This window comes from Molothrus aeneus, unplaced genomic scaffold (assembly GCF_037042795.1).
Source record: "Molothrus aeneus isolate 106 unplaced genomic scaffold, BPBGC_Maene_1.0 scaffold_59, whole genome shotgun sequence".
NCBI lineage: Eukaryota > Metazoa > Chordata > Aves > Passeriformes > Icteridae > Molothrus > Molothrus aeneus.
Genome location: NW_027099211.1, coordinates 536,364 through 562,097, shown reverse-complemented (window position 1 = coordinate 562,097; position 25,734 = coordinate 536,364). Strand labels below are relative to the sequence as shown.

At 43.2% G+C, this 25,734-nt stretch overlaps 1 protein-coding gene across 1 annotated transcript in view; it reads right to left on the bottom strand.

Moving 5' to 3' along the window:
- LOC136571061 (polypeptide N-acetylgalactosaminyltransferase 18-like) overlaps positions 1 to 25,410 on the bottom strand; it is a 46,832-nt gene extending 21,422 nt beyond the window's left edge. The window contains exons 1-6 of the mRNA XM_066571445.1: positions 25,399 to 25,410; positions 24,760 to 24,812; positions 24,481 to 24,635; positions 19,784 to 19,967; positions 18,717 to 18,914; positions 15,863 to 15,977 (exon numbers count right to left, since the gene is read on the bottom strand). Of these exons, the coding sequence (XP_066427542.1) occupies positions 15,863 to 15,977; positions 18,717 to 18,914; positions 19,784 to 19,967; positions 24,481 to 24,635; positions 24,760 to 24,812; positions 25,399 to 25,410 (717 nt within the window). The remainder of the gene's footprint in view (positions 1 to 15,862; positions 15,978 to 18,716; positions 18,915 to 19,783; positions 19,968 to 24,480; positions 24,636 to 24,759; positions 24,813 to 25,398) is intronic.
- Positions 25,411 to 25,734: the final 324 nt, after the last annotated feature.

Below are 25,734 nucleotides of genomic sequence, written 5' to 3'. Positions count from 1 at the left end.
GGTTTGTTTTGTTTTGTTTGAGGTTTTTTTGTTTAAGGATGGTACACAAATTAGTTGTCTGGAGCAGGCCATAGGAGATGACCTGAGTTACATGAACTGAATTACCCTCTCAAAATGTACATGTCAGCCATGCACACTCTGCCTTTTTTTTGAACATATTTTAACTTGACCTGCAGGTAAAGTTTGGCCTTACAGATTAAAACCATGCTCATGCTTTAAGATCCTGCAGCTGTATAAACACACAGCTTGCACTTGTCACTTAAACAAGCTGTTACATACATCCTCCTTCCTTAGGAGGATGCTTTTAAGAAGCATCAACAAGCACACAAGCTGTTTTGCAGTGCACTTCAGCACAAAATGGACAACTGAGGCACTCTCGTTTAAAACACTTGAAAAGATACAGGTGAAATGCATTTCACTGGCACATTTGTTCTACAATACTGCAAACATCGCCATCAACCAACACAACAGGACAGAAATTCTGCAGTAATTCAGGGCAGTGATTTGTTGAACAACCACTCCAGTACTGCCCTGGAAGTCCAAATGACTGAACACTAAATATGAGCTTCTGAATTGTTGCGTTAACTGTGAAATTTTTACTTGGAACTTGGAGTTTTCATTTGAGCTACAACAGCAAATGTCACAGCAGTGTTTGTTCAAGGGACTAAGCCTTAGACAAAAATTTATTTTGATCCACTGCAGTCAAGACACTTGCTGTATGCTGATTTACAGCATTCATTCCAAGTTCCTTAGCAAAACAAGCACAGATTTTCACATCACCATCAAACACATACTCCTGGAGGAGCTACTGAATTTCCACAGGAAGAATCCTGCTTGAATATTGGTACCAAAGCACCAGGTAACAACTCTCTTTGTCTGTAACAAAATAAGCCTCCTTACATTTCATTAGTCTGTTCTAGCCCACAGCATTTTACCATCTTGTTTTCTCACTACAGCAGCATTGACGTACAACTGTGTCTCCTGGGCACCTGGCAGGGAGCACTTCTGTTCAGGAAATCACTTAGGTTTGACAAAAGGCACTCACCTTCTCAACAAGTGAAGGTGCAAGGACTCAGCATTGCTGTCAGTGAGAAACTCTGTGAAACCTTGGGTAGGATTTGTGACCCACAAAGTGTCAATGTGTGCCCTGAGCCTTTGGCACTGCCCCTCTCCTCCCAGCACTGTCCCAGCAGGTGGGTGAGTGCCCCGCACACAGGGACAGGATGACTGGAGGCTGCCTCCCTTCCCTGCAGGTCCAGCTGCATTCAGGGACCTCAGGAAACGCTCCCTGCAGGCCTGGGGCTCGCAGCAGACTGAAGGGATGGGAAAGGAATTCTTCAAAACAAAACCCTGGGTTATCAACCTAAAGGTTTGCAGCAAGCAAACAAATAAATAACAGAGGTTTCCTCCCTGGGTGTGAAGAGAAGCACACTGGCTGCCTCAAAGCAGGACAGAGGTGTCTGCCACGAGGCTTCTGCTCCAGTCTCTCTTGTGTTCTCAAAGACCAGCCTCATAACTAAACTCTTCATAGATAATCTTCCCCCAGACTGTAAAACGTGGGGGTTTCTTGTAAACTGTTGCCAGTATTTTTAATATCTGCTGAGAAACTTGGCTTGCAAATACCCTTTTATCCAACCGAAGGAACAATCAGTCTGCAGCTTTCTTGAATTTATTTTACTAGAAGTGTCCTATCCAAAGCCATCACTTAACTTCCGTTTGCTCTACCCAATAATCTGTCTATTCACATTAGGACAAGCAAAGTGAGATTGGTATCACATAATTAAAACTAATTAAATGGTTCCCCAAATCCTCATATGAGGTGACAATGTGTGGTTTAGTCAAGGCATACTTGTTTTCGTTAAACAATTTATCTTTTTTTCTTAAGAAAAACATTTATTTGTCCTGAAAAAAGATAGCTAAAGGATATTGAAAGGATTCATGAGAACATGAATGAGTGGTAGTTGAGAACTGCACAGGATTCTCAGGAAATCATCATAATGACTAGGAACTATTAGAGAAAATTGGGTGTTTTAAATGTTCTTCAGACATGCATTTCAGATGAACTTTTGCTAAATGTTATTTTTTTCTATTTAATATTCTAAGCTTAACATTTTCTAAGAGTTTGCTGCACTATCAAGAAAGCTTACAATATTGCCAAGAGCTGTATTCAGTACTGCTACTCAGACCAACTCCAGAAGTAAGGAGAAGCAGCTTCACTCTTTATTTGTCATTGCACCAAGACACACCCTTGCTCATTTTTGGGGAATGCCAGGACTCCCCTCTCTCCTGATGCAATCTCATGTAGCAAATCAGCAGGGAAGAGGGAAAATTGAGAGTTCATGCTTGGAGTCACAGTCTCCTCTAAATCTCAGTAGTTAAATTCAGAACAAAGGGTCTTTTGATCCTTCTTTCCCACCCATCTCCTCCGAGACAAATTCTGCTTTCAGCTGTAATCTTGAACTATCACTTGCACAGCCCTCTCACTGCCAAAGAGCTCATTCTCTGCTCAGCTGCTGCTCCCTGAAAAGCCCTGCAGAGTGCACCCACAGGTGCCAGGGGGCAGGGAAGGAGCACAGCACAGAGCAGAGCTGAGCAAGGAGGCCCAAAATCAGCAAATAACAGTTAGGGATGTAGAAAGGTTTAGAGCTGAGACAATGTAAATGGAACTACACATGCATGTAGAGTACTTCCTTGCTGATATTAAAGATCTGTGACAAGGTTTGGTTGCCTCTGTTTCACACAGGGGGATGATGCTAAGCACCATCCACAGAACGTCCTCCTGTACTTCAGCTCTGGCCCAGCCTGGTCAGACAGAGCCAGACCAGAAGGCTGGGCCAGACCTCACTGTACAGATCAGCCACTCAGTCAGGGCCTGCCAAAGTGAAAGGTGCTGCTGCTCTTTCTGAAAATCACCAACTCAATCACCTTGGCAGGCTTCCTGAGGGCTGGAAGGATAATCTTGGTGCAACACTCACATTTCGTGTAGCTGCGTTGCAGTGGCACAGTGCAGAACACACCTAAGCCTGCCATGGCAGAAATTACACCCAAGGTAATCCAGCCAACATTTTTTTGCCCAGTGAAAATATTTCAAACACTTACCCAAGATAAAATCTGCACAACCCCCCATGATGCTGTAGAGTACCGGGAAGGGTAAATGAGCTCTGCTTACTTGGACACAAATGCACAGCTTTGGCCTTTTCAATGCTGTCATGCAGAACTTCTGTCCTTGAGAAGTTTGCCCTGAAAGGTCAAATTGTGATTCCCGTTGCAATTAACACTGAAATTCCACTGACTTTGAGTGTGATGGGAGTCTTGGATCCAAGTTTGTTATTAAACTTTGAAAAGCCACCAGACTTCATAAAGACTTCAGAGCTGAAGTGGGTTGCCAGTTGCAGTAAATTATTCATGGGAGCTGGTTTATCATGTTGCAAAAAATTACACTTAGATGTTCAACTTAACACAAGATGATTATCTGAAGGATAAATTGCCAACTCCCCACTGTAAGCTTAGAGCAATACATACCAATTTTCAGGCTGAAAGCCATTTGTAATCCTTGTGGCAACGTTCCCAGATGAAATCACGCTGGAGACTGGGACACGTCTCTGCATTTATAATGAGCAAACTTAATGCTCACCACCAGCAGTATTTATTTGCTACTTTGCCTTTGGCATAGTAACTGAGGGATAAGAAGCCTGATTCACCACTGCTTTATTCCATCTTTGAACCATATTTTTTTCCAAATGAATCCATGAAGTCATTTATTGTCAGGATTAATATATTAACATACTAGGTCCAAAGTCTCAAAGCAGATTCATACTTGACTGTAACTCCAGCCAAGGAGCAGTCTGATGGATTCCAGTAAATCCAGACTTAGCTCCCATTGCCTTTATTTGGCTGTTTGTATTGTTCCTAATTCCTATTCTGGCACTTCTTGCTCCATAAATACATCAGAAAGAAAGAGCTTTCCAACCCTGATTAGAAAATGCCCAACAGAATCCAAGGTCATTCTGAACAACACAAACATATACATCACTAAGATGAAAATCAAGTGTTTTCCCATTTATTATTCATGTAGGAAGTGGCAGAGGAGAGAGGCTGTGCTGTCCTGTAGCAACAGCATCTCTGTGTCCTGTGCTGCCCTAAAACACTGCTGAGGAAGGAAATACATGAGAACATGGGCTGAGAATTACAGAAAGTTATTCCCAAGCCACAGGTCAACCCTCAGAAGATTCATGCTGCTTTTGGAGGCAGGTTTTCAGCCTGATGGTTCAACTTTAGAACCATTATGATGATACTGTACCCATGCTGAGGATCAATTAACTTGGAATCTTGCCTTCGTGAAGAGCTGACAGACAGCTCTGGTACATCAAGTGTAGCCACACCTTAACTTGGATTTTAATGGTAATAAAGTGAGATTCACTATTTCACTTCAGTGTTTAGATTTGAATCTACTGAATTAAGGCACCAGCATACTGATTATTTGACCTACTTGCTCTTCTTCATGTCCATGCACTAATTAGGACCTGAAATCCAAGCAACAATATTTGATAGTAGTAAAACCAAGGTGCTCAGAAACCTTCAATAATACACTGTGGTGCTAGAAATACATGCTTAAAATCACAAATATGTTAACATTTTGATAGAAAATAGACAGGTACTAAATGCCAGATCTTTTCTTTTGAATTTAAATTCATGAACTCATATTGCAGTGGAATACTTAATTCTGGTTTTGCCTACTTTGGTATTCTGCATTGGTTTTATTTTAAACAAGCAGACAAAAATCCTATTAACTTAAGCTCTGCTTTTTAAATTGAATAAAGCTGTCAATCATGGGTTTTATATATGCTCTCAGTATTTACTGCCATAGTTCTCCTAATTCTGGTAAGTACTGAATGTTTATTGGCACATCGTTATAGCTGTGGCCCTAAATCTGGGAGTATTTCTGTTTACCAAGGTTCGAGCAGCACCTCAGAGCAACAGAAAACAGGGGCTCCACACTGGGAGAGTCAGGAGAGCAACTTAGAACCACGGAGAGGACACAGGTGGTGGCACACCTGTGCTGGAGGGGGACAGGAGCTGAGCACGGGGCAGTGCAGGGGGATGGCTGGCACAGGGGAGGCAGCTACAGGGGCAGGAGCACACCGAGTGGCTGCTCAGAGCAACTCGTGAAGTCCTGAAACCCCTGTCAGCCCTCACTCGCTCCCACCAGGCATCCCACAGCACTGCAGAGCCACGTGTCACTCACACTTCCTTACAAATACCCACATCCATCTGCTAACAAGGTGTTTTAAGCAAATTCCATTCACATCTGGAAAACATCTTGCACTACATTATTTAGTAAATCCTCTCCAATTTCATTTAAATGTATTTGAATTTGCATATTTAATCCAAACAATTGCAACTCAGAAGTTGATCCCTTTCTCAAATATTTAATATATACTTCATTATAAAATGATATAACACTTCTTCATTAGAAGTTTCTTTTTATCTCTTTAATCACTGAGTGTTCTTTTTATGTTCTAGAACCTTAATCTAATAACAAAACCAAAAACCTACAAGTCACGGAGCAGTTGATTAGCATGCACTGCATTCATTAAATTTACACAGAGCGTGCAGCTCCTCCAAGAGCTGATGTGACCTTGTTTGATACCATCACCTCATTTGGACTGCAAACAAAAACCTCTTCATAATTAAGTGATTTCTCAAAAAGCTGAAGTAATTTCTAGCTTCTGTGAAGGTTGCAAACTACAAAATTAGAAGTACTCATTAAAGATGCCCCAAAGTTAAAAAAACAGTCAGTGTAAATTAATTACTACTGTGGATACAAACTAATTAGTTACCAGTATCTTTGAAATATATTTTTGGGAACAATTTATTGTAAAAACTACTTGCAAATCTTGTCATCCTTTGTCATTACCATTAATTGTTTACTGATAAAAGTAATGAGCCTGATGTTCTACAGACAAGTATGAATAAGCTATTTGCATTTAATACCATAATCATTTTGAATCTGCATTTTTATTTTGGTATCTGGACAGGTGACTGCAGAAAGGACAGAGTGTCAGACACAAAGATCACTGAAATCAAGGTTCATATTTCTAGTTGCTATCAGTGGCTTTTCTATCACACCCTGGAAGTTTTTGGATTGTTGTGCACATTTGTTGGGTATCTGCCTCTGCAAAGCTAGAAACTATACCCACTGGATGGAATATGTTAATATTTATTTAGGTAATATCTCCACTGAATTCAGATAACCTTTACTAAATATGTCTGATCATCACACAATCCGGTCATACTTTCATGACCGGTAAACTTATTTATTTGTATGGAAGAACAGCCTTTTTCATAACCAAGCTGATAGATTAATGTGAAACTCTAAGTAACCGACAAAAACACCCCCTCACAATCTAAAAGGCTTTTTTAAAGAAAAATAAAAGACTTGAACATAACTAGAGCTGCTCTTCAGTTTTAATATGTAAATTATCCCTTAAATCTAACTTTTGAAGTCATCATTAATTGCCTCACAGGCCTCATTTTACATTAATTGTGCCTTCATAGAACACTCTTATTGAAAACCTAATACATGTAAAGATTCTTCACAAATTAAATTGTCATTACTTTTCTTCCTCTTTTAGCTAATTGCTTCATTATGTACTTTTTAAATTGTTTTGTTCTGCAGGGATTAATTTTGCATGTATCTTCATGAGCTGTGAAACTGTTAGAGTGTACTGTTAAACTATGCATGGTGTGCTGCTGCTTTGAACTGCAGGAACCACTCTCCACCTGTGTTACTTGGAGGTAACACATGGCAAGGGTCACTTATGGCCCCATCCAGTTCTCTGCCAAGTGTGTCCATCTCATTGCCAGGCACAGATAATAACCCACACATCAATCACTGCGTTGCCAAGTTGATGTTATCAACAGGAAGTAAAAGAAATCACTTTTTGTCTTAAAAAGCACAAAAGGAGACTGAAAAACAGGATTGCCACTGGTTTAGTATTCATGGAGCAATGTACTGTGCTGGCCATCTTTTATGGCTTTACCTTTCTCTCCTTACCACAGCTACACTTAGCCTGATCAGTCTTGTTAATCTTGCACTGTGCCTAAAGCCTGATCATAGAATACAACATGCTGGGGTGGGAGGGACCCACAAGGATCATCAAAGTTCAATCACTGGCCCTGCACAGGACACCACAAGAGTCACACCACGTGTCTGAGAGCATTGCCCAAACACTTCCTCAACTCTGTCAGACTCGGTGTGGTGGCCACTTCCCTGGGGAGCCTGTTCCAGTGCCCAGCCACCTCTGTTGTCACGGTTATATTTTATGAAACATCCCTTCACCAGGATTTTCTCCTGAGAAGCTGAGAAGCCTCAGAAAAGAAATGCAAACAATAATTATCTGATTGCTTGGAATGTGGTCTGGAGGTTGCTTATCAACAAGTGCATCTTTGATTGGTGCCATGTGAATTGTTTTTAATTAATGACCAATCACAGCCAGCTGTGTCAAGACTCTAGTCAGTCATGGTTTTTTATTATTCATTCTTTGCTAGCCTTCTGATGTCTTTCTCTTTCTTTAGTATAGTTTTAATATATCATTCTCATATCACATAACATAACATCATAATATAATAAATCAACCTTCTAAAATATATAGAGTCAGATTAATGTCTCACCTCATCCTGGAAACCCTCACACCTGATGCCCTCAGGACAGGCCTGGCCCTCCTGGCTGTGCCTGATGCCTTCAGGACAGGCCTGGCCCTACTGGCTGTGCCTCATGTCCTCAGGACAGGCCTGGCCCTCCTGGCTGTGCCTGATATCCCCAGGACAGGCCTGGCTCTCCTGGCTGTGCCTCAGGACAGGCCTGGCCCTCCTGGCTGTGCCTGATGCCCTCAGGACAGGCCTGGCCCTCCTGGCTGTGCCTGATGCCCTCAGGACAGGCCTGGCTCTCCTGGCTGTGCCTGATATCCCCAGGACAGGCCTGGCCCTCCTGGCTGTGCCTGTGCCTCAGGACAGGCCTGGCCCTCCTGGCTGTGCCTGATATCCCCAGGACAGGCCTGGCCCTCCTGGCTGTGCCTGATGTCCCCAGGACAGGCCTGGCTCTCCTGGCTGTGCCTCAGGACAGGCCTGGCCCTCCTGGCTGTGCCTCAGGACAGGCCTGGCCCTCCTGCCTGTGCCTGATGTCCTCAGGACAGGCCTGGCTCTCCTGCCTGTGCCTCAGGACAGGCCTGGCCCTCCTGCCTGTGCCTGATGCCCTCAGGACAGGCCTGGCCCTCCTGGCTGTGCCTGATGTCCTCAGGACAGGCCTGGCCCTCCTGGCTGTGCCTCAGGACAGGCCTGGCCCTCCTGCCTGTGCCTTAGGACAGGCCTGGCCCTCCTGCCTGTGCCTGATGCCCTCAGGACAGGCCTGGCTCTCCTGGCTGTGCCTCAGGACAGGCCTGGCTCTCCTGGCTGTGCCTCAGGACAGGCCTGGCCCTCCTGGCTGCAGGGCACTGCTGACCCACATTCAGTTTGCTGTTGGCAGGACCCCCAGGTCCCTTTCCACAGCACAGTAGCCCAAATTCTATCAGTACTATTAAAGACTGAGGCAAGAGCTCCTGAAGAATTCCCTGTTCAGCCAGGCTGGTCTTTTGTCTCACTGCCTTGCCTTACAATATAAGGTGCTGTCACACACATAAAGGTGTCTGGCCTTCACACCTGTGACCTGAACATGCTGCATCCATCCTGGTGAACCCATCTCAGTCATCTACTCACTTCTGTACTACCACAACAACCCCTTGCTCTCCCTCACTGGTCTTCCTCTAATCTTTGTTAGATTACTAAATCAGTCTTGCAATATTAAAATATCTCAATGAAATTAAATACTAGAGGAAAGCCACAAATATGGAATCTTCCCAGCTTAGGCCGTGAAGACTTGGAATATAAGAAGGTACAATGGCAATTACACTATGACTTGAAAGTGCAGGAGAGCATTAAACATGAGGCTAATAATGCACTAATTAACTTGCATCTCACCTGAGTCCATTGATGTGTAAGTGTATATTGAGTTAAACTGTTTTACTATTTCCCATACCACTCTAAATAACACTTTCCTCTCATAAAACATAAATATATCTATATTACTTCCCAGTTGGTAATGTGCAACTACACATGCACAGTTGGTGAAAAAACACTTGTGAGAAATCTCCAAGTGCCTCCTCATCCTTCCTTGTAGGGTATAGTGATGGCCCATGTTAGCTGCTGCTGTAATACTTTTCTTTCCTGTGGGAGCAGCTAATAAAATGTTCTCTCCCCAGAAATAGCAAAACCACAAAACTGATTCACTAGTAATGTATAATTACACACGCTGTAGCTGCAGATTACCTGCTGAGGCATTCATAAGAACAGAGGGAAAAACAATTATTCCAATGTAGGAGTGACTGAAACCAGACCAAGCCAAAAAACTCAGTAGCGTCATGACTGGCAGAATTTGGAGGCATGGCAATTACTTGTTTTGTTCTCAATAGAGCCTTTCTTTTTTTAACCTGTTGGAATTACAATCCTGTAAATAGAGAATTTTAGCCTGTGTCATCTTGGGATTCAAATTGTTGACACAGTGAGGTACTTTGCAAAACAAAATTAACCTCAGGAATAATCCTGTGCACACAGATAAGCCACTGCTGGTTACACAGGGTGCTAGGCAAGTGCTTATGCCACACTTGCACTGCTAAGGAATTATTTTCGTCTTGGTGAAAGTGTGAGCTATGAAAATCATTGGCTACATCTTGTAAGAAGCAACATTTGGTCAATCTTTACAATCTTTTTCTTTCAGGCTTCAATCTAGAAATTGTCTCCTCTTAATTTCACAAAATGGATAAAAGCAAAATAAACTTCTCTCTATTTAAAGCTTTAATGCAAATTTAAAGAGAAATCATTATATGAAAAAGCAGTATTTAAAAGTTACCTCAGAGTAACAACTAAGGCTATTTCTATTTTTGGACTTCTCAGCCCTTTGCCTTTACACATCACCAACCTTGTACTGTTGAGCAGCACTTGTGATCACGTACTGAGGATGTTTTCTGGAGAGCAAATCATTCCCTAGTGGCAAAGGATATTGGCCTTCTTACTGAAAACAAGCTAAAAACATGGCTTTAAGACTACAAGAAGTGATGATAGCTGCAAGTGCGAAAATGGGGAACATCTTGATTAATTTTCCTGAGGCATATTTGGGGAAGATCTCCATTGCTCAGTGGAGTGCAAGGGAGGTAAGCCCAGCAACAAGGACAGAAAGGGACACCAGGCACACATGGCACAGCCCACTACTCCCTCTCCATGCAAACAGTCCCACAACACAGCAGTTTGGTGAAAAATCCCTTCATCTTCTTTGTTCCTTTGCTGACATTTCTTCTACCTCTTGGTGTGAGAAATGAAACCCTGGAGATGAGAGCTCTTTTTCAGAGAAGTAATTGCTAGTTGATGTTAATGACGTTGATAGGGTCTTAATTTGAAGTGTCGGTCTGTTGTTAAACATTGAATGTTAGAGTTCTAGGACTTGCCTTGAGTTGCTGTTGTTCTATGTTACCATTTTACCCTGTATTTGTATCTCTCTCTGTCATACTCTGTATTTGTGCCCCTTTCCATCTCACCTTAGATTTGTATCCATTCCTGTCAGGAACCACTTCCCCTGCTCCCAGGAGGCCTTGCATCTGGACTGAATTTAAATGAGAGGCCATGGGAACTATATGAACCCTCTCAAAACAACCAACATGAACTCTGACTTTAACCCACCAGAACCACACTAAATCACCCACCCTTGACCAGAGCCGGATTCCGTCCTGCCACCATAATTTTAATAGTGCTCAGCTTGGATGATACCCCTGGACTACAAGCCAACATCATCTTCCTAAGGACTCTCTTGAGGGTGGAAGCCCCAGCTCTGCCAAGAGACAAAGCTGCACGCACCCTCCTGCTGCACTCCTCCTCCTCCTCCTCAGCATCGTGCTGTGGGAGCAGCGGCGCTGTGCGCGACCCCTCGGGTAATAAAGGCCTTTTTAAAGGAGTCTCCTGGCCATATTTATCACACTGGCACGCCAGCCTGTCAATCTGCCTAACAAAACAGTTTGTGAGGCAGCAGGGCAAATCACTAACTGATTAGCATTAAAATTAACCCTGTATTTGAAAGACAATAAAAGTTTACTGAAGCAGAGGTGTTCAGAGGCAGCAGTGTGGGGCAGACCACTGTGCTGGCAGGGCCAAAGCACTGGTGAGCTGCTGCAGGAACTAGAACAAGAGCATGGCAAGGAGAAGGAGAAAATGTAACCCAGTGTAGCCTATGTGCTGTGAAACTTCACTTGAGCTTGAACACTGTTGGTGCAGTTTAACATTATCCTCATCCTAAACCCAAAACACAGCACTGTACCAGCTTCTAGGAACGAAATTATCTCCACTCCAGCCATGGCCAGGACAGCTGTGCAAAGGCTTTCCTTAATTAAGTCAGACATCTATTTACATGCAATATAGTCCCAGTTTCGTGTCATTTATGGCCTGTGTTAGGAACACCGACAGGTAAAATTGCTGGAAACTTCCAGGTAAAGAGGAAAAAGGGTGAAATGTTTCCCCATAAATATGGAGATTTGGGGCCAAGTGTAAGTACCTTCACTTGCCTGTGATTAACAAAAAGAACACTATCCCAAGGGCAATATTGTAAGAAAGATCTCAGGTGAGAAACAATCAGGATACACACACACTGTGGACTGGAAATGGCTGGAACATGTAAGCAGCCATCAGTTTCTAGGTACCAAATGGGAGAGACTCACTTAACTAAGAAGCAGTGAAAAATCACGATCCCAGAAGCATGTTGTGGGGAGGAGGTTAAAGAAAAGACAAGATAGGTAAGACCCAAAAACACATTAATAAACCCCAAACAAACAACAAACCAAGACCCAGCCCAAAACTAACAAACAAATAATAACTTCTGGAATTCAAAAACAATAGATCAGAGAGAGCCATGACAGACTTCACATCTGCTTGCTTTGCCACAGAGGGACCCTCATGTATGGAAAATACCCCAAAGAACCCTAGGACTATATTTTGCTCAAGTAACTAATTTCTCCATCTCTATTCATTAACTGCATTCCTCCAGTTCTCCACCATCAGAAACAGCATGAGATTCACAAAAGGTCTGCAGACAAACCACCAGACTAGCAAGAAATGAAGCAATTAATTTCACTACAGAAATATACTACACAAAAGTAGTGCGCCACACTCAGTCTAACTATAAATGCAATTTTCCTCCTGGGTCAGCCGATGTAAAGTCCTGATATAGCATTTAGTTGGAACAAGACCCAATCCCTTAAAGAGCTTTTACCTTCTAATAAATTTTCCTCTTACCCACTTAAGAGGGCCATTATATCCTAGTGAACACAAATTCATCTGCAAGCACAAAGTCTTTGTGACACACAGAATTACTCTAAGTCAAAGCCTGGGCTTGCATTCCCATGACTCTGATGATGACTTAGTCTGGGACCTGAGGCAGATCACTGAGTATTTGTTAGGGCATCCCTAAAAGTGGCACAAATAACTTCTTGTAACAGATATTCCAGAGCTTTATCAAGCATGTAGGCTGCTTTAAAAGACAAAAGAATTGCTACAGGGTTGCTTTTGATAGAAAATCTTCTTCTGACTTCAGTAGGAATTGGAAGAGGCCTTTAAGAAGCCTACTGCAAACCAGACCTGAACCACGCAAAGCAGAATCTGGCTGAATGAATGCAACTGATTGCAGAGGATTTGTAGGGTCTTCCACGGCCACAAGAACTGCTTGTGCAGGCCCAAGCCAGAAGCTGAGCCCAAATGACACTGAGAAACACCAGCCTTACACTCACATTCTTTTAAGGCAGTTACCAACACAGTTCCTGCTTGGTCACATGGATGAAAATGTGATTCCAATCTGCCCTCTAAATTCAACCTGGTAATTTAAAAGCACACTTAAGTCCATTCAATTGGGAATGACTGAACAAAAAAGAAGCACCACTCATTCTAACTTGATTTTATAAATATGATGCTTCTTCACAGTAAATGAATCTTTCTAAACCCCAGTTAAAATGATTGAACTGCTCAAAGAGGATTCTATTAAGTCTTGCATCAACCAGCCGGCCTTTTTTGTCTTATGAGGCAAATAAACAGATTTACAAGAAAACATTTGGTTGAAGCGTAAAGAGTTTCTTCTAAGAATCAAATCCATTCGTGTTTTGAACTCATCTGCCAGCTTCTAGCTCAAGGCAAAAGATTTCTATTAATATTTATTTAATAATAGATGTTTAGTATTTTACAAATGCTGTTACAAATCCATAGACAAGGGTAAAAATCTTAGTAGTTAAAACAGTATTCCAAATCAGAGACCAACAGAGCTGAGTAGCAGCTCTGAAGCAAATTCAGAATCAAGAGAACAATCCTCCAAAGTCCTGCTCTCTGTGGCTTGTAATGGTTTGCCAGCAATGGATCCTTCAAATACAGTTTCCAAGAGTTGGTGATTTTCTTGCACTCCTATATCATAAATAACTAGATATTTGTGCAGATGATGAGGTGACAAACATAACTCCTGGGTGAGGATAGTGGGAAAAGTCTCCATTTGTCAGGGTCTAATTCCTCACAGAAGTTTTACATCCTCTGGAACAAAATCAGTGATATATGGACATGGGACCATGTTCTACCCACCGTGTTTAAGATAAACAGGTAGCTCAAATGATTCTAACATGTGCTATTTCTGCAGTCAAAAATAAACTCTCCAGTTCCTCTAGATGTTTGCTCTTACAAGCTTTTGCATAAAATTTCCCTAGCAGGCCATTTTGGACAGTGTCTGCTTGTCCATTATCCTGAATGATAATGCTTTTCACACAGCAGAATAGTAAAAAAATCTAGATACTTCTTTAAAAAAAGGAAAATGACAATGAAAGAGGAGGTGCAGTGAGCCTACATAGTCACAGATTGGAGAGCAGCATTTTAAAAGGCAAACATTATTCATTGCACTAATACTGTAATTACAATGTCGTTTTTGTAGAACAATGACTATTTTGATTAAGGCGTTCATCAGCAGCCCCACAGCTGAAAGCACCACAAGTACTGTAGAGATGTTCCAGCGCCCAACCACCCCTGTGAGTGAAAAACCTTTTCCTGATATCCAACCTAAACCTTCTGTGACACAACTGGAGGCCGTTCCCTTGGGTCCTGCCCCTGGCCACCCGAGTGAAGAGATCAGTGCCTGCACCTCTACCTCCCTTGGTGAGGATATTGAAGACCACACTGAGGTCTCCCCTCACTGAGTCTCACCCTTGTATGATCTCAGACACACTGAGGATTGTGAGAAGAGCATTAATAAACTGTTAAACAATCTGTAATTTATTACAGCTCGGTAATTTGTTTTCATACAGGCAGATCCAAGCCAGCATAAATTCAGATAAGGAAGCATGTATTATGTTACCTTGCACACTACAATCTGTTACAGATGAGAGTATTTTATGTAGGTCAGGCACTGCTTCCCTGGAGACAGAGAAAAAGCCATAAGGAAATCAGAGCAGTGTCAGGCCTTATTTCAGTGATCCAGCATACTCCAAAATTTCAATTATGCAGAGATTGTGTCTCTCTGGCCTTGTCTACCAACATACCAACATCAACTCCTCCAAGGCTAAGTGCTGCAGCCCAGACAGGATACATCTCATGATGCAAACCAAGAGACAACTCCTTGCACTCATGAGGAAACAATAATGTTTTGTCAGTTGGAAAAAGAACAGAAAAATCAAAGTGATGGTAATTTTCAACTCATTGCAACACTGAGCTGCAAAATAAGTTTTTGGGAGCAGAAGGCAGCTCTCTGGCCCTTACAGTGAGAAGAACAATGTTATTAAAAGAAGCAGTCTTGCATTTCTCTCTCCCTTTCCTTAAAAAAGTGAAACAGGGAGAGAGAAAGCTGAAAGAGGGTCTGTGCTTCACTCTGGCTGAAAAACCTCTTTATCTCTAACAGGCAGAAGAAAAAGAATTTCAAGTAACCCAAAATAAAAAATGAGTATTTTTTGTTATATCTTGCTGTCTCAGGAAATAATTATATATTCTTACAGTAAGTTCCCCTTTTTTTGCTATTGTACAACGGTATGCTTATATTCTGGCAGCTAAAAGACTCAAAACACAATGTTACCTCTCCCTTACATTTCCTAGCAGGGCTCAGAATTTAGTTTTATAACACACCACCCCATTTTTCACTACCATTATCTACCTAGGAATTCCACTCTTATCAAAAACCTGAGAGATTCTCAAAGAGAACACAAAGGTGTTTAACTGTGAAGAGATACAGAAAGAAGTACACAAATCACACACAATACTGCATTATAGTAAACAGGTGAAGAGTGTACAATGGAAAAAGAAAACATATGCACTCACAATATATTCACATTATGAATACCTTAATTCCCTTATGTCTGGAAGGCAGCATAAATGCCCCTATATTCTACTTTGCTCCACAGTGATTTTCCTAATTCAAATAAACCAAATAAACTAGAAAGGTTTTTCTCATCACACCTGCGAGAAACTTTTCTTACTGAGTCTGGGACCACAGGTAAGCAGGGAAATTTAGCTATCAACTCTGCAAAACTCTGTTGAAAGAACAATCCTAAATTCTACACATCTACTCTTGTCCCAGATTAAGTTCTGTAAAGAGAGCTATTGCTCTTTTTTCCCTCCTCTCTCCTCAAATAAATGTACATGTCTGCAGAGCTGTGGATCTCCTTTTCACGCCATCATCCATGGTTTGGACTGCTTTCCCCCTCTGCAATAAGAAGTAAGCTATATTTTAAATGTAAGCCACCAGTATGGGCTAATTGTTTTCCTTACTTACCCTGATTCCAAGCTCCACATTCTCTCCTCCATATACTTCCATGCCTTCATCCAGCAATCCAATCTCTTGGAAGTATTCTCTGTCTACTATGAAGCATCCAATCAGTGCAGGACTTCTGGAAGAATAAATCATCAGCAACCAAAATTAGCAGATAAATTATGAAGAATTTTATTTTTCAGGCACAGATTGTATTTATCATTGCTAGGTAAAATGATGCAGCAAAACAGATTCTTAAGAAAGTATTTCTCAAAGAGCTTTATTGAGCCTTGCCTTCTGACATTCCTAATTCTAAAGTGAAATGAGCACCATTGAAAGAAATTAGAGACAAATTATCGGACATAAATATTCACCAGAGCAGTAAGGATTTCAGCGCTAGTAGTGTGAGATCCAGGTGCCCCAGTTTTGTTTCTGGGGCACCAGCCAGTGTAGTCTCTGTCCTTGCTAAGTCCTCAAGGCTCTTGTCTGTGACAATTGCAAATGATGTGCAGTTCTGTGTGTTTAGCCAGAAGCCAGGTTCAGCTAGAGCTAAAAACTTGTGTCTGTAAGCTTACCTAAAGAAAGAGATTATTTCTTGAATAGGACCATCCAGATAAATTTTTTTAATACAGAATCAAGCAAAGCCTGCCTTTACCAGCATAACATTAGTCCATTATCCTGAGCCAAACCTAAACAAATCACATCGCTTTACTGGATCAGTAAACTCTACTTATGTCATGGTGGGAACCAACCAGTTTTTACTACACAGAGCAAATTTTAGTCAGGTAAGAGTTCAGCCACAGAGGGTACAATTTCACCTTATGAGTAGAGAAGGATACAGAGTCATTTAGCCTTTTCATTTTTCTCCTACCTTATAATCCACAATTGCAAGAAATAAATATGTGTTTTCAGATTATTATGCTGGCACTCTGGTAATGACAAGATATTAATTAGCAGTACAGGAGAAATCACCCTGCTTTTATGGAGAACACTCAAGCTACAGCTAGTGGACACATCTGCTTTCAAACAGATCATAGGCTGTCAATCACAAATTGTACAGTTCTACAGAAATCTATATATTAATGCCTCCAAGTGCTATAGTACCCGTTTTATAACAATGAAAGACCATCTTTGATGTATTTATTCATGAAGAAAACATCAATACAAAACTTATGCTTCTTTTATGATAAGGTCCTTTTGCCTTTGTTGTTGTTTTTAAGTGTTTCTCAGTGCATCTGCTTCCCTTTGCTATAATTCTAAAAGAATAATGGAGGCACGATAGAAACCATCGATCAAGACACATGGCTTTGTTTGTTGGCGTGTTTGTTTTAATTATCCAACACACACATGCAGCATATTGCACTGAATTAAAAAATGTGCCAGGGAAAGAGCTAGGGAACAAACCTGAAATTCATAAAGTACACGCACTGCCCAGTCCTCATATGGAACAGAGTTTGGGGGTAAAATGGAAAAGTGTATTCGCTCATTACTTTGTGTTTCACTACTTTTAATTTTAAAAATCATAATGGTTACTCCCTATAATTAATCACAGGATCATAGAATGACTTGGGCTGGAAAGGACTTTAAAGATCATCTCATTCCAAACCCCAGCCATGAGCAGGTACATCTTCAAACAGATGAGGTTGCTCAGAGCCCCATTCAGCCTGGCTTTGAACACCTCCATGAACGGACATCCATAACCTCCCTGGCAACCTGTTCCAGTGCCTCACCACACTCACAGAGAGAATTTCATCTCAATATCTAACATAACCCTGCCTTCTGTCACTTTAGAGCTGTTCCCTCTTGCCCTATCACTACCTACTTTTGTCCCTTACCAGTTTTCTTGGAATCACCATTTAAGTACTGGAAGGTGCTGTAAATCTCCCTGGAGCCTTTTCTTCTCCAGGCTGGACAACCCAAACTCTCTCAACCTGTCTTCACAGGAACATTTTTATCGTGTCAACAGAGTTCATTAACAGCAATAACTATTTCTAATGCTGTGGAAATTAACCCCTTTTTACGTTTGTCTTTGGCAAACCTGTTAATTTTTATCTCCTGCTTTCCAATTCTAGGTTCTGTTCATAGGTCAGTGCAGTTCAGAGTGTGTTAAACTGACAGAACCTGAGAAAAGTGCCTGCCTGCAAAGATAGCTGCTGGATGAAAAACAGCTGCCAGTGCTGTTTGAGGTTCTGCTTTCAGGAGGTAAGAACAGCATTCACACTTTCTTTCTGCAGGGAGCTGGAGCACAGGTACCAGTGCCCTCCTTGGAATGAATGTGTGTCTACAAGCAAGGCCTGTACTCTCAGCAGAGCTGCTCAGTGGGTTCAGAGGGTACTACTCCCCTCCCTGAGACAAAGGTATTGTTCTGTACCAGTCTGACAACACTCTGGACATGGGAACAAAGTACAGACCCAGACTGTCCCAAAGCAAGGACCCAATACAGCCTTTGCTCACAGTGTCAGTGACCAGACATTAACTCCTGGCACACAGCACAGCTGTGCACCTATGTGACAACACTATAGAGAATACAGCTGTCAGGCCAGCTCTGCTTATGCAATGTAACTGCAAAGAAAATTCCATTTCTGGCCTGTAAGCACTAAATTAGCAGGCAAGACATTTGGAGAATGGAGTGCTGCTGAGCAGCCCTGCCTACCATTCCACTTGGGCAGGAAACCTGTTTAAAAAGATCTACTGAAAACGAAAGTTTCCTTTAAAAACATCTACTGAAAACAGGAGTTTTCTTGATGACTGTGTAGGCATCAAGGACATTTAAGTATTTGAAGTTTACAGTCAGTAAAACCTATCACACAGCTGAGCCCACTTGCCCCCTGTCACACCCAGGAGAGCTTTTAGACACTGTAATTTAGTTATTTATTACCTTATTGGAGCAGTTGTGTTCTCCAGTTTCCACCAGGACTTAGGAGGGTTCAGATACCTGCACCACAGCTCCCAGTCAAAGCCTTGTGCTGAGAGGGGATACTCCTCTATTTCAAAATTATCGTACTTAATGCTATCGAATGATGGAGAAATTACTCTTTTTCTGTTTTCTTTTATCCTGGTGAGCACTGGTTCAGCCCTAAAAAAAAAGAAATACACTGTTAAGATTATACCAATGCAAGCATAGCACTGATGGAAATCATGGAGTAGTTTGGTTTGGAAGGAGCCCTTAAAGAGTATTTAGTCCACCACCAAATAAACAATATAGCAGCTAATGCTGTATTTTTCAGAAGGAGCAAAGTCTAAAGCTGTTACCCATTCAGAGCCCTTTCTGCCCCAAAATAATACACGGCAACATATTCTCTAGGACGCTCTGTTGTTAACCTTGATTTGAGCTGGTGGATGGAAGAAATGAGTATCTGCATATCATAGAGCATTTATATCCTTGCTACCAAGTAATGATAACTTCAGGCTCTCAACACTACCAAGGACATCAGGAGCAGAGTTAATAATAGATCTATCCTAGAGACAGAAGCTCTTGCCTTTTTACCTCACTTTTACTTAAGGAGCAAGGGAGATATTAAATCCAGACTGAACATGTTAAAATACATTATTTTAGTTATGTTTACTTTTGCAGAGTGGCCAAAATAACCAAAATAGCGCTTCTTTGTTTACATTGCAGAATGTAAAAGAAACATAATATTTTTTAATGAAGATACATTCACCCTCATGGGCAAAGGGCTACATTACTGGAGGAGATTTTTAATGTGCAGTTTTCTAATGTGATTTAACTACCTTGTAATTAGATCAGCAGATTACTCAAACCATAAAAATGTATCTAGATCATATTACACAGCACAAACACATTTTTCCTGCTTGTGTCCATGATTATGTCTGAATTTTCATTAAAAAGCTCAAAATTCTAACTCACCCTCTAAATGCACGTCAGTAATTTACCACCAGTGCTTGGAAAAGGTCCCTGGGTGAGAGAATGGAAGGGGCACATACCAACCCACGTTGAATTCCACATGGGCATCGAAGAGAGTGACGACTGGTGCTGTGGCTGCTCTCCAGCCGCTGACTCGGGAGCGGATCAGCCCCTCCTGCCTGCTGTGCCGGACAACCTCGATGAAACCTGGCTTGTGGGCATTCACCTCATCAACATACTGCTGCAGCTTCTCCTTGAGCTCCTCTGTAGAAGGGCAAGAATCGGGCGTCAGCAAGAGATGTCAGCTTGACAAGGTGTAAAAATCCGCGCTTTCTGTTGTAGATGAGCAATCCCCATCCGGGGAATGATGTGCTCTGACTCCATGATTCCAGAAGGCTGAACAAATGCTTTATTAAGCTTTATTAAGCTGTATTATATTACACTAATACCATATTAAAACTACACTAAAGAGATACCAAATACTACTAAAGAAAAACACATGACTCTCTGGAGACAGTCACAACACAGCTTTGCCCCAATTGGCCAATCAATCCAAACAACCCTCGCTGGTGTCCAGCTCACAAATCACTTCTGGTAAACCATCTCCATGACACATTCCACATGTTCCAAACAGGAGCAGCAAGTAGAGATAAGAATTGTTTTCTCTTCTTCTCTGAGGTTTCTCACTGCCTTCCCCAGGAAAAATCCTGGGAGAGAGAATTAAATCTCTCTTTGTTCAGAGAATGCCAATACCACACTTTCAGTAAAACGGGAGTAGCCTTCACACGGCTACTCAGAACTCTCAAATAGTCAGTTTAAAAGGAGGCAAACAAAAAGGAGAAGGACCATGAAGTATTTAGCAATAAAAAAATTTCAGACATAACTATTTAGCCTACATGACTGCCATCAGAATCCTGGCACTGTTTACCAGTAACAAGCCACAAAATGAAGTTTCATAGCTACATAAGAGTATATTATTTTACTGTAACAAAAAACAAGGCACCTGTCTTATATTTCCAGGAAAAAAAATAAAAAGCCTAAGTATTTTCCATGAATATTCTCTACCAATATTGCAAGAAAAAAAGAGAACTAAGAGTAAAAGGCATTATTTTTCTCTTTCCATTTTTCTTTCTAAACTTTGACAACTGGTTTCTGTCTTGACTAAAAAGTTCAACAACTTTCGCTCTTAGAACAAAGACAAGTAAGAGCTCTAGAGAAGAATCATTCCTAATTAAAGTATAATAACTCTTAGATCAACAGCTATTATCTCTCTGGTTTGAAGACCACTGCATGAGAAAATACAATATGTGGAGTATAAATATTGTGTTCACAATTATTATTAACTGAAAGCAATGTTCACTTCATTCTTTATTAGCATTCCTATGTTCTATTTACATTATGGTATCGCTCAGAATTCCCTTTGGGACAATAAATTCCCTTTATTCTGGATCTCTCCACAAATCCAGGAATGTCTTTGCTCTGATGCAGAATAATGCTCCTGTGGCTATTATGCTGTACTGGGCATTATCAAATCTGCATTAAAGCTCAATGCTGACTGTGAAAACCCTAGCAAGCCATTTAACTTCTCCTGAGGAACGGGTTCCCCAGGGAAGCAGTCACAGCACCAAACCTGCCCGAGTGCAGGAAGCATTTGGACAACCTGAGATACATTCTCAAGTGAATTTGGGGGTGTCCTGCCATTGAGCCCCAGGCAGTTTGAGAATCTGAGAAATCAGCCTTTCACTCTGGGAGCTGCTCACCTCCAACAGATCTGGACAAGCAGCATGCTGGAATGGGTAATGGCACCGAAAATTAAAAGCAAGCACACTTTGTGAGCCATATTAAATATTCATCCTTGGAAAGGAGGGGGGTGCGTGCTCTCTTGAGCTCACAGAACAACAGAGCTCATTCAATTACAAGTTCATCCTAAAGTTCATCCCTGTTTGTGCAGACTCTTGGACATCCACCAGGTGTGATGCAGCTGTTTCTCAGGCCTTGCAGGACTCTGCATGCCATGTACCTTTGAATCAATGAACTCTGCATGAACCGAGAATATCACAGAAAAATCCTGATTCTTGCAGGTTTTCAGACAAACAAGAATTAAAAAGAAACAGTCTGCTGATCATGTCCCTCACAACATTTAAACTGCAGCAATATTTTAGGAATTGACTGGATATACTCCCAAAATTTTCAACATTACATTGCCAATATCTATTCAATTTGTTTGTCTGCGACTGCATCACCTGGAATAAACAATATGAGCCACTTACATAGCATAGAGCACTCTTCTGTTTCGGATTTGACTTGCTGCTTATTGATCAATACACTTGTTCTCCTTTATGAAGTCAAAAAACCCACATTAATTTCCTTCACGCTTGTGCCAAACTCCATGTTCTTACTGCTCACCCCCTAACACACAGAGATTTGTAGCAAGCACAGAACTATCAAACCAACCACTAGCTAACAGCACATTAAATTGAAAAGAAGACATTTATGTTACTGTAATTCCATGCACCTAAAAATAGCACAAACCCGTTCTCTATTCCCAAAATGCAGCAGGATGACTATCAAAAGATTAAAGCTTTGTTCTTGGTCTAAGTGGCTGCTCACAGCTCTGCAATACCAGAGGCTTTATTTGCCACAACAATGCAGCATCACCACGGAGGACAGAACTGCGAAAGGAAAGCAGGCTCTAATGGAGGACTCGGAAATCAGTAGCCTGGACAGAGTCATTGCTCTCTCAGTCACTGCATTTCAGTAAGTGGGCTACTCTTACTCCTGCCTTACGCATTTCCTAACGTGGACTGACTTTAGAAGCTTGAGTAAACATAAAATCTATTTCATAGCTGTTGTAGTGCATTTCTATATTTTGTAATACTTTGAAGTAGTTTTGTTTTGTATCCCCATATTTTTCCCAAATGGTTTATCCCAGACTGTACCCCCCTCCTTCTACCTGTGTTATCCCTTTCCCGGGATGAGATCATCCCCAAATGCCCACCCTGCCTCTCTGTCAATCACTCAGCCTCCCATCCCCTCCATCCAGAAGTTTCGGTCCAAGTCGTCGAGTGATCAGCCAGAGGCCAGGGGTCAGCCCCTCAAGCCTTGCCCCATACGCTCTCCTGTATGTCTGGATCCCCCAGCATCCATCCCTTAGGGTCACTTAATGGTTGGTAAGAAGTTATCTACTTTCGGTTTCCACCTCCCTTTAAAGGTGACCTTGGCACATCTCCCTGGGGCTCTCGGCAGGAGGCCCCTGAGGTGCAGGAGCTCCTTTGGGATCCTAATAAAGCCTTGGATTAACCCCTGTTAAGAGTCAGCCCTTTCTCTTCTACTGCTGTCTCTGGTGTCTCTTGTGCTGCACAGGGGCCCAGCCCAGGTGCCCTCAGTACCCTCGGGGCACAGAGAGTGTCTCCCCCCAGCCCAGGTGCCCTCAGCACCCTCGGGGCACAGAGAGTGTCTCCCTGCCAGCCCAGGTGCCCTCAATGCCCTCGGGGCACACACAGAGAGTGTCTCCCCCCAGCCCAGGTGCCCTCAGCACCCTCGGGGCACAGAGAGTGTCTCCCCCCAGCCCAGGTGCCCTCAGCACCCTCGGGGCACAGAGGGTGTCTCCCCGCTCTCGGCCGTGTCGGGGCTGCCCCCCCGGTGTCTGCTGACTTGGGACCGGCCGAGGGCTACTGAGAGGCTCGCAGAGAAACAGAGACAACTTAGGAGCTCCAGACATCTTGTGTCCATCTACAAATCCCATCTAGAGTCCAACTACACCCCACATTACAAACTCCCAGGGACTTCTCCTACTGCACCAGGCTATGCGGCAGGGCAGAGCAGCTCCTACACAAATGTGTGTGCTGACACCCGTGACACGGGACAGGACGTGACAGACGGGGGGACACAACAGGAACAGAAATCTCCTGGCAAGGAAAGTGGCTGCAAGGACTGAGAGAATGCAAAAGGAGATGACCGAGGTGAGACAGATGGCAAACTGATGAGGGTCAGAGAACCCTGGAGGAAGATGCTGGCTGAAGGATTTATTCCAAGAACTGCAAAGATGGATACCCAGGAATCCTACGGTCAGAATCCTCTCCCTAACCTCGCATTCTTACAAAGCCTAATCCATTGAAATGGAGCATTGAGGAGCACGGCTGTCCGTGCAGCTCAGAACAAGACCTGAAAAGCCACCTGACTGGATGCTTCCAAAGAGAGATGCAATTCTGATGCCTGTCGGAGCTCCCGAGTCAAAAGTTCAATGGCCTGGGTACCAGGCTGAGGAACACTGAGATCACAGATTCTAAGAATGGCGCCAAGGTTTCCGACAGGCCCTTCACAGGGCTAAGAGAAAAGACATGAGATACCCAAATATCACATAATACACAAAAGACAAGGGACACGATACACACCGGCACTGCTCTGCCCTGCGCACCTCAGCACTGTGATCAAAAGTGAGACTTTGCTTTTATTTCCCCCCCAGGCCTAAGGGGCCGCTTCGTGGACACCCCCGTCTCCAAAGCGGACTCAGAAACCCCTCCCGGTGGGTCCCTGCCCTGCGCCCTGGTTTCATCCCCTCTGTGGGTCGTAGCCCTCTACTTATCTCTCAGGCATCTGGGGATGCCGGTCTGTGTCAGGTGCAAGGGAAGGCTGCCTCGACAGCTGGGAAGGTCCTGCTGGCACTCTTGTTAAACAACTTCCCGTTGTTTCTTTGTCCGCTCCAATAAAGAAAACGAAATATCAATGCATAACCTCAGCAGAACATTGGCCAAAACCCAACAATTCTGCCACTCACTCTTTTCCCAAGAATGCCCGGCTCCTGGGGCCGCACGCTTCAGCCGCACTCGGAGGCTGACGCCATCGTCGTGGGGCACGCCTGGGCTAAGAGGAGACGAGGTGATGTGGCGCTGCTGAAACCTGAGCGGAGCCTCGCTCCTCCTCCCTACTTCCCTGACTCAACGCAACTCCTCGGCCATTGCTGAAGGCTGCCCTGGTGACACCTTTAAACAGAAAAGGCAGAGGCTTCATCGCCGAGTCCCGTGATACTTCCCCAGGGCTCGGGAGAGCGGCAAACCCGGCGCGTCGGCCGGTTGGTGACTGGGGCTTGGCGTACTCCGAGTGGATTGCCTAAAGCGCAGAAACAGGAAGGGATGCTTAGAGCTGCACCGGAAAGTGAGACTTGAGCAATAACAACTGCTTCTGTACGCTACTCAATGCTCACCTTGCCCACCTCACCTTGACTGCTGATGTCCAGCTTTACTTCCTAAAAAGAAAAAGAACAGAGCTGTAACAGAGTCACACTTTACACTCCCCTTGCAGAGACAAACGGTGACTGACCTGCTCGGGGGAACCTCCTCACCTGGGATGGGTGGATGGATTTTGCCCTGGATTTTATCCTTCTGCAGCTGAAAGAAAGCGAGGACAAACGTCAAAGGGCTGCAAGATATCTTCACAGCTCCAAACATCTTCTGTCTATCTAGGAATATCATCTAGAGTCTGGCGACACCCCACAAACTGCCTGTCCCTGAGCCTTGTCCTATTGCAGCAGCCTCTGCGGCAGGGCAGAGCAGCTCCGGCACAAACATGTGCAGACACCCGTGACACAGAACGTGACAAACGGGGGGACGTTAAACACGACACATTATGCTTGTGGTGAGGGCCTCGAGGGGAAAAGGCAAAAGGGACCCCAAAGACACAGTAGGTAACACGGTACACCGGACAACATGACGTGGACTGGAACTGCTCTGCCCTGCCCGCCTGCACGCTGCCATCAAATGTGGAGTCTCTCCCTTGAGCTGTCCTAAGAGGCCCCTTGGAGAAGATTGCTTTTCCCTCTGTTAATTTTTCAATCTGTCCCAGGAACTCCCAACCCGCTGCTCTCCCATCTCCAGGCCGTGACCCAGACTTATCTTTTGGATGATCGGTGATGTGAATCCACGTTGCACCTGAAATGAGTCTGCCTCAGAGGGCCCCGTGATCGCCTGTTAGCCTCTCGGTCAGCTACAATAAAGAAAACCAAAACCAACGTATGAGTTCAGAGTTATGTGGG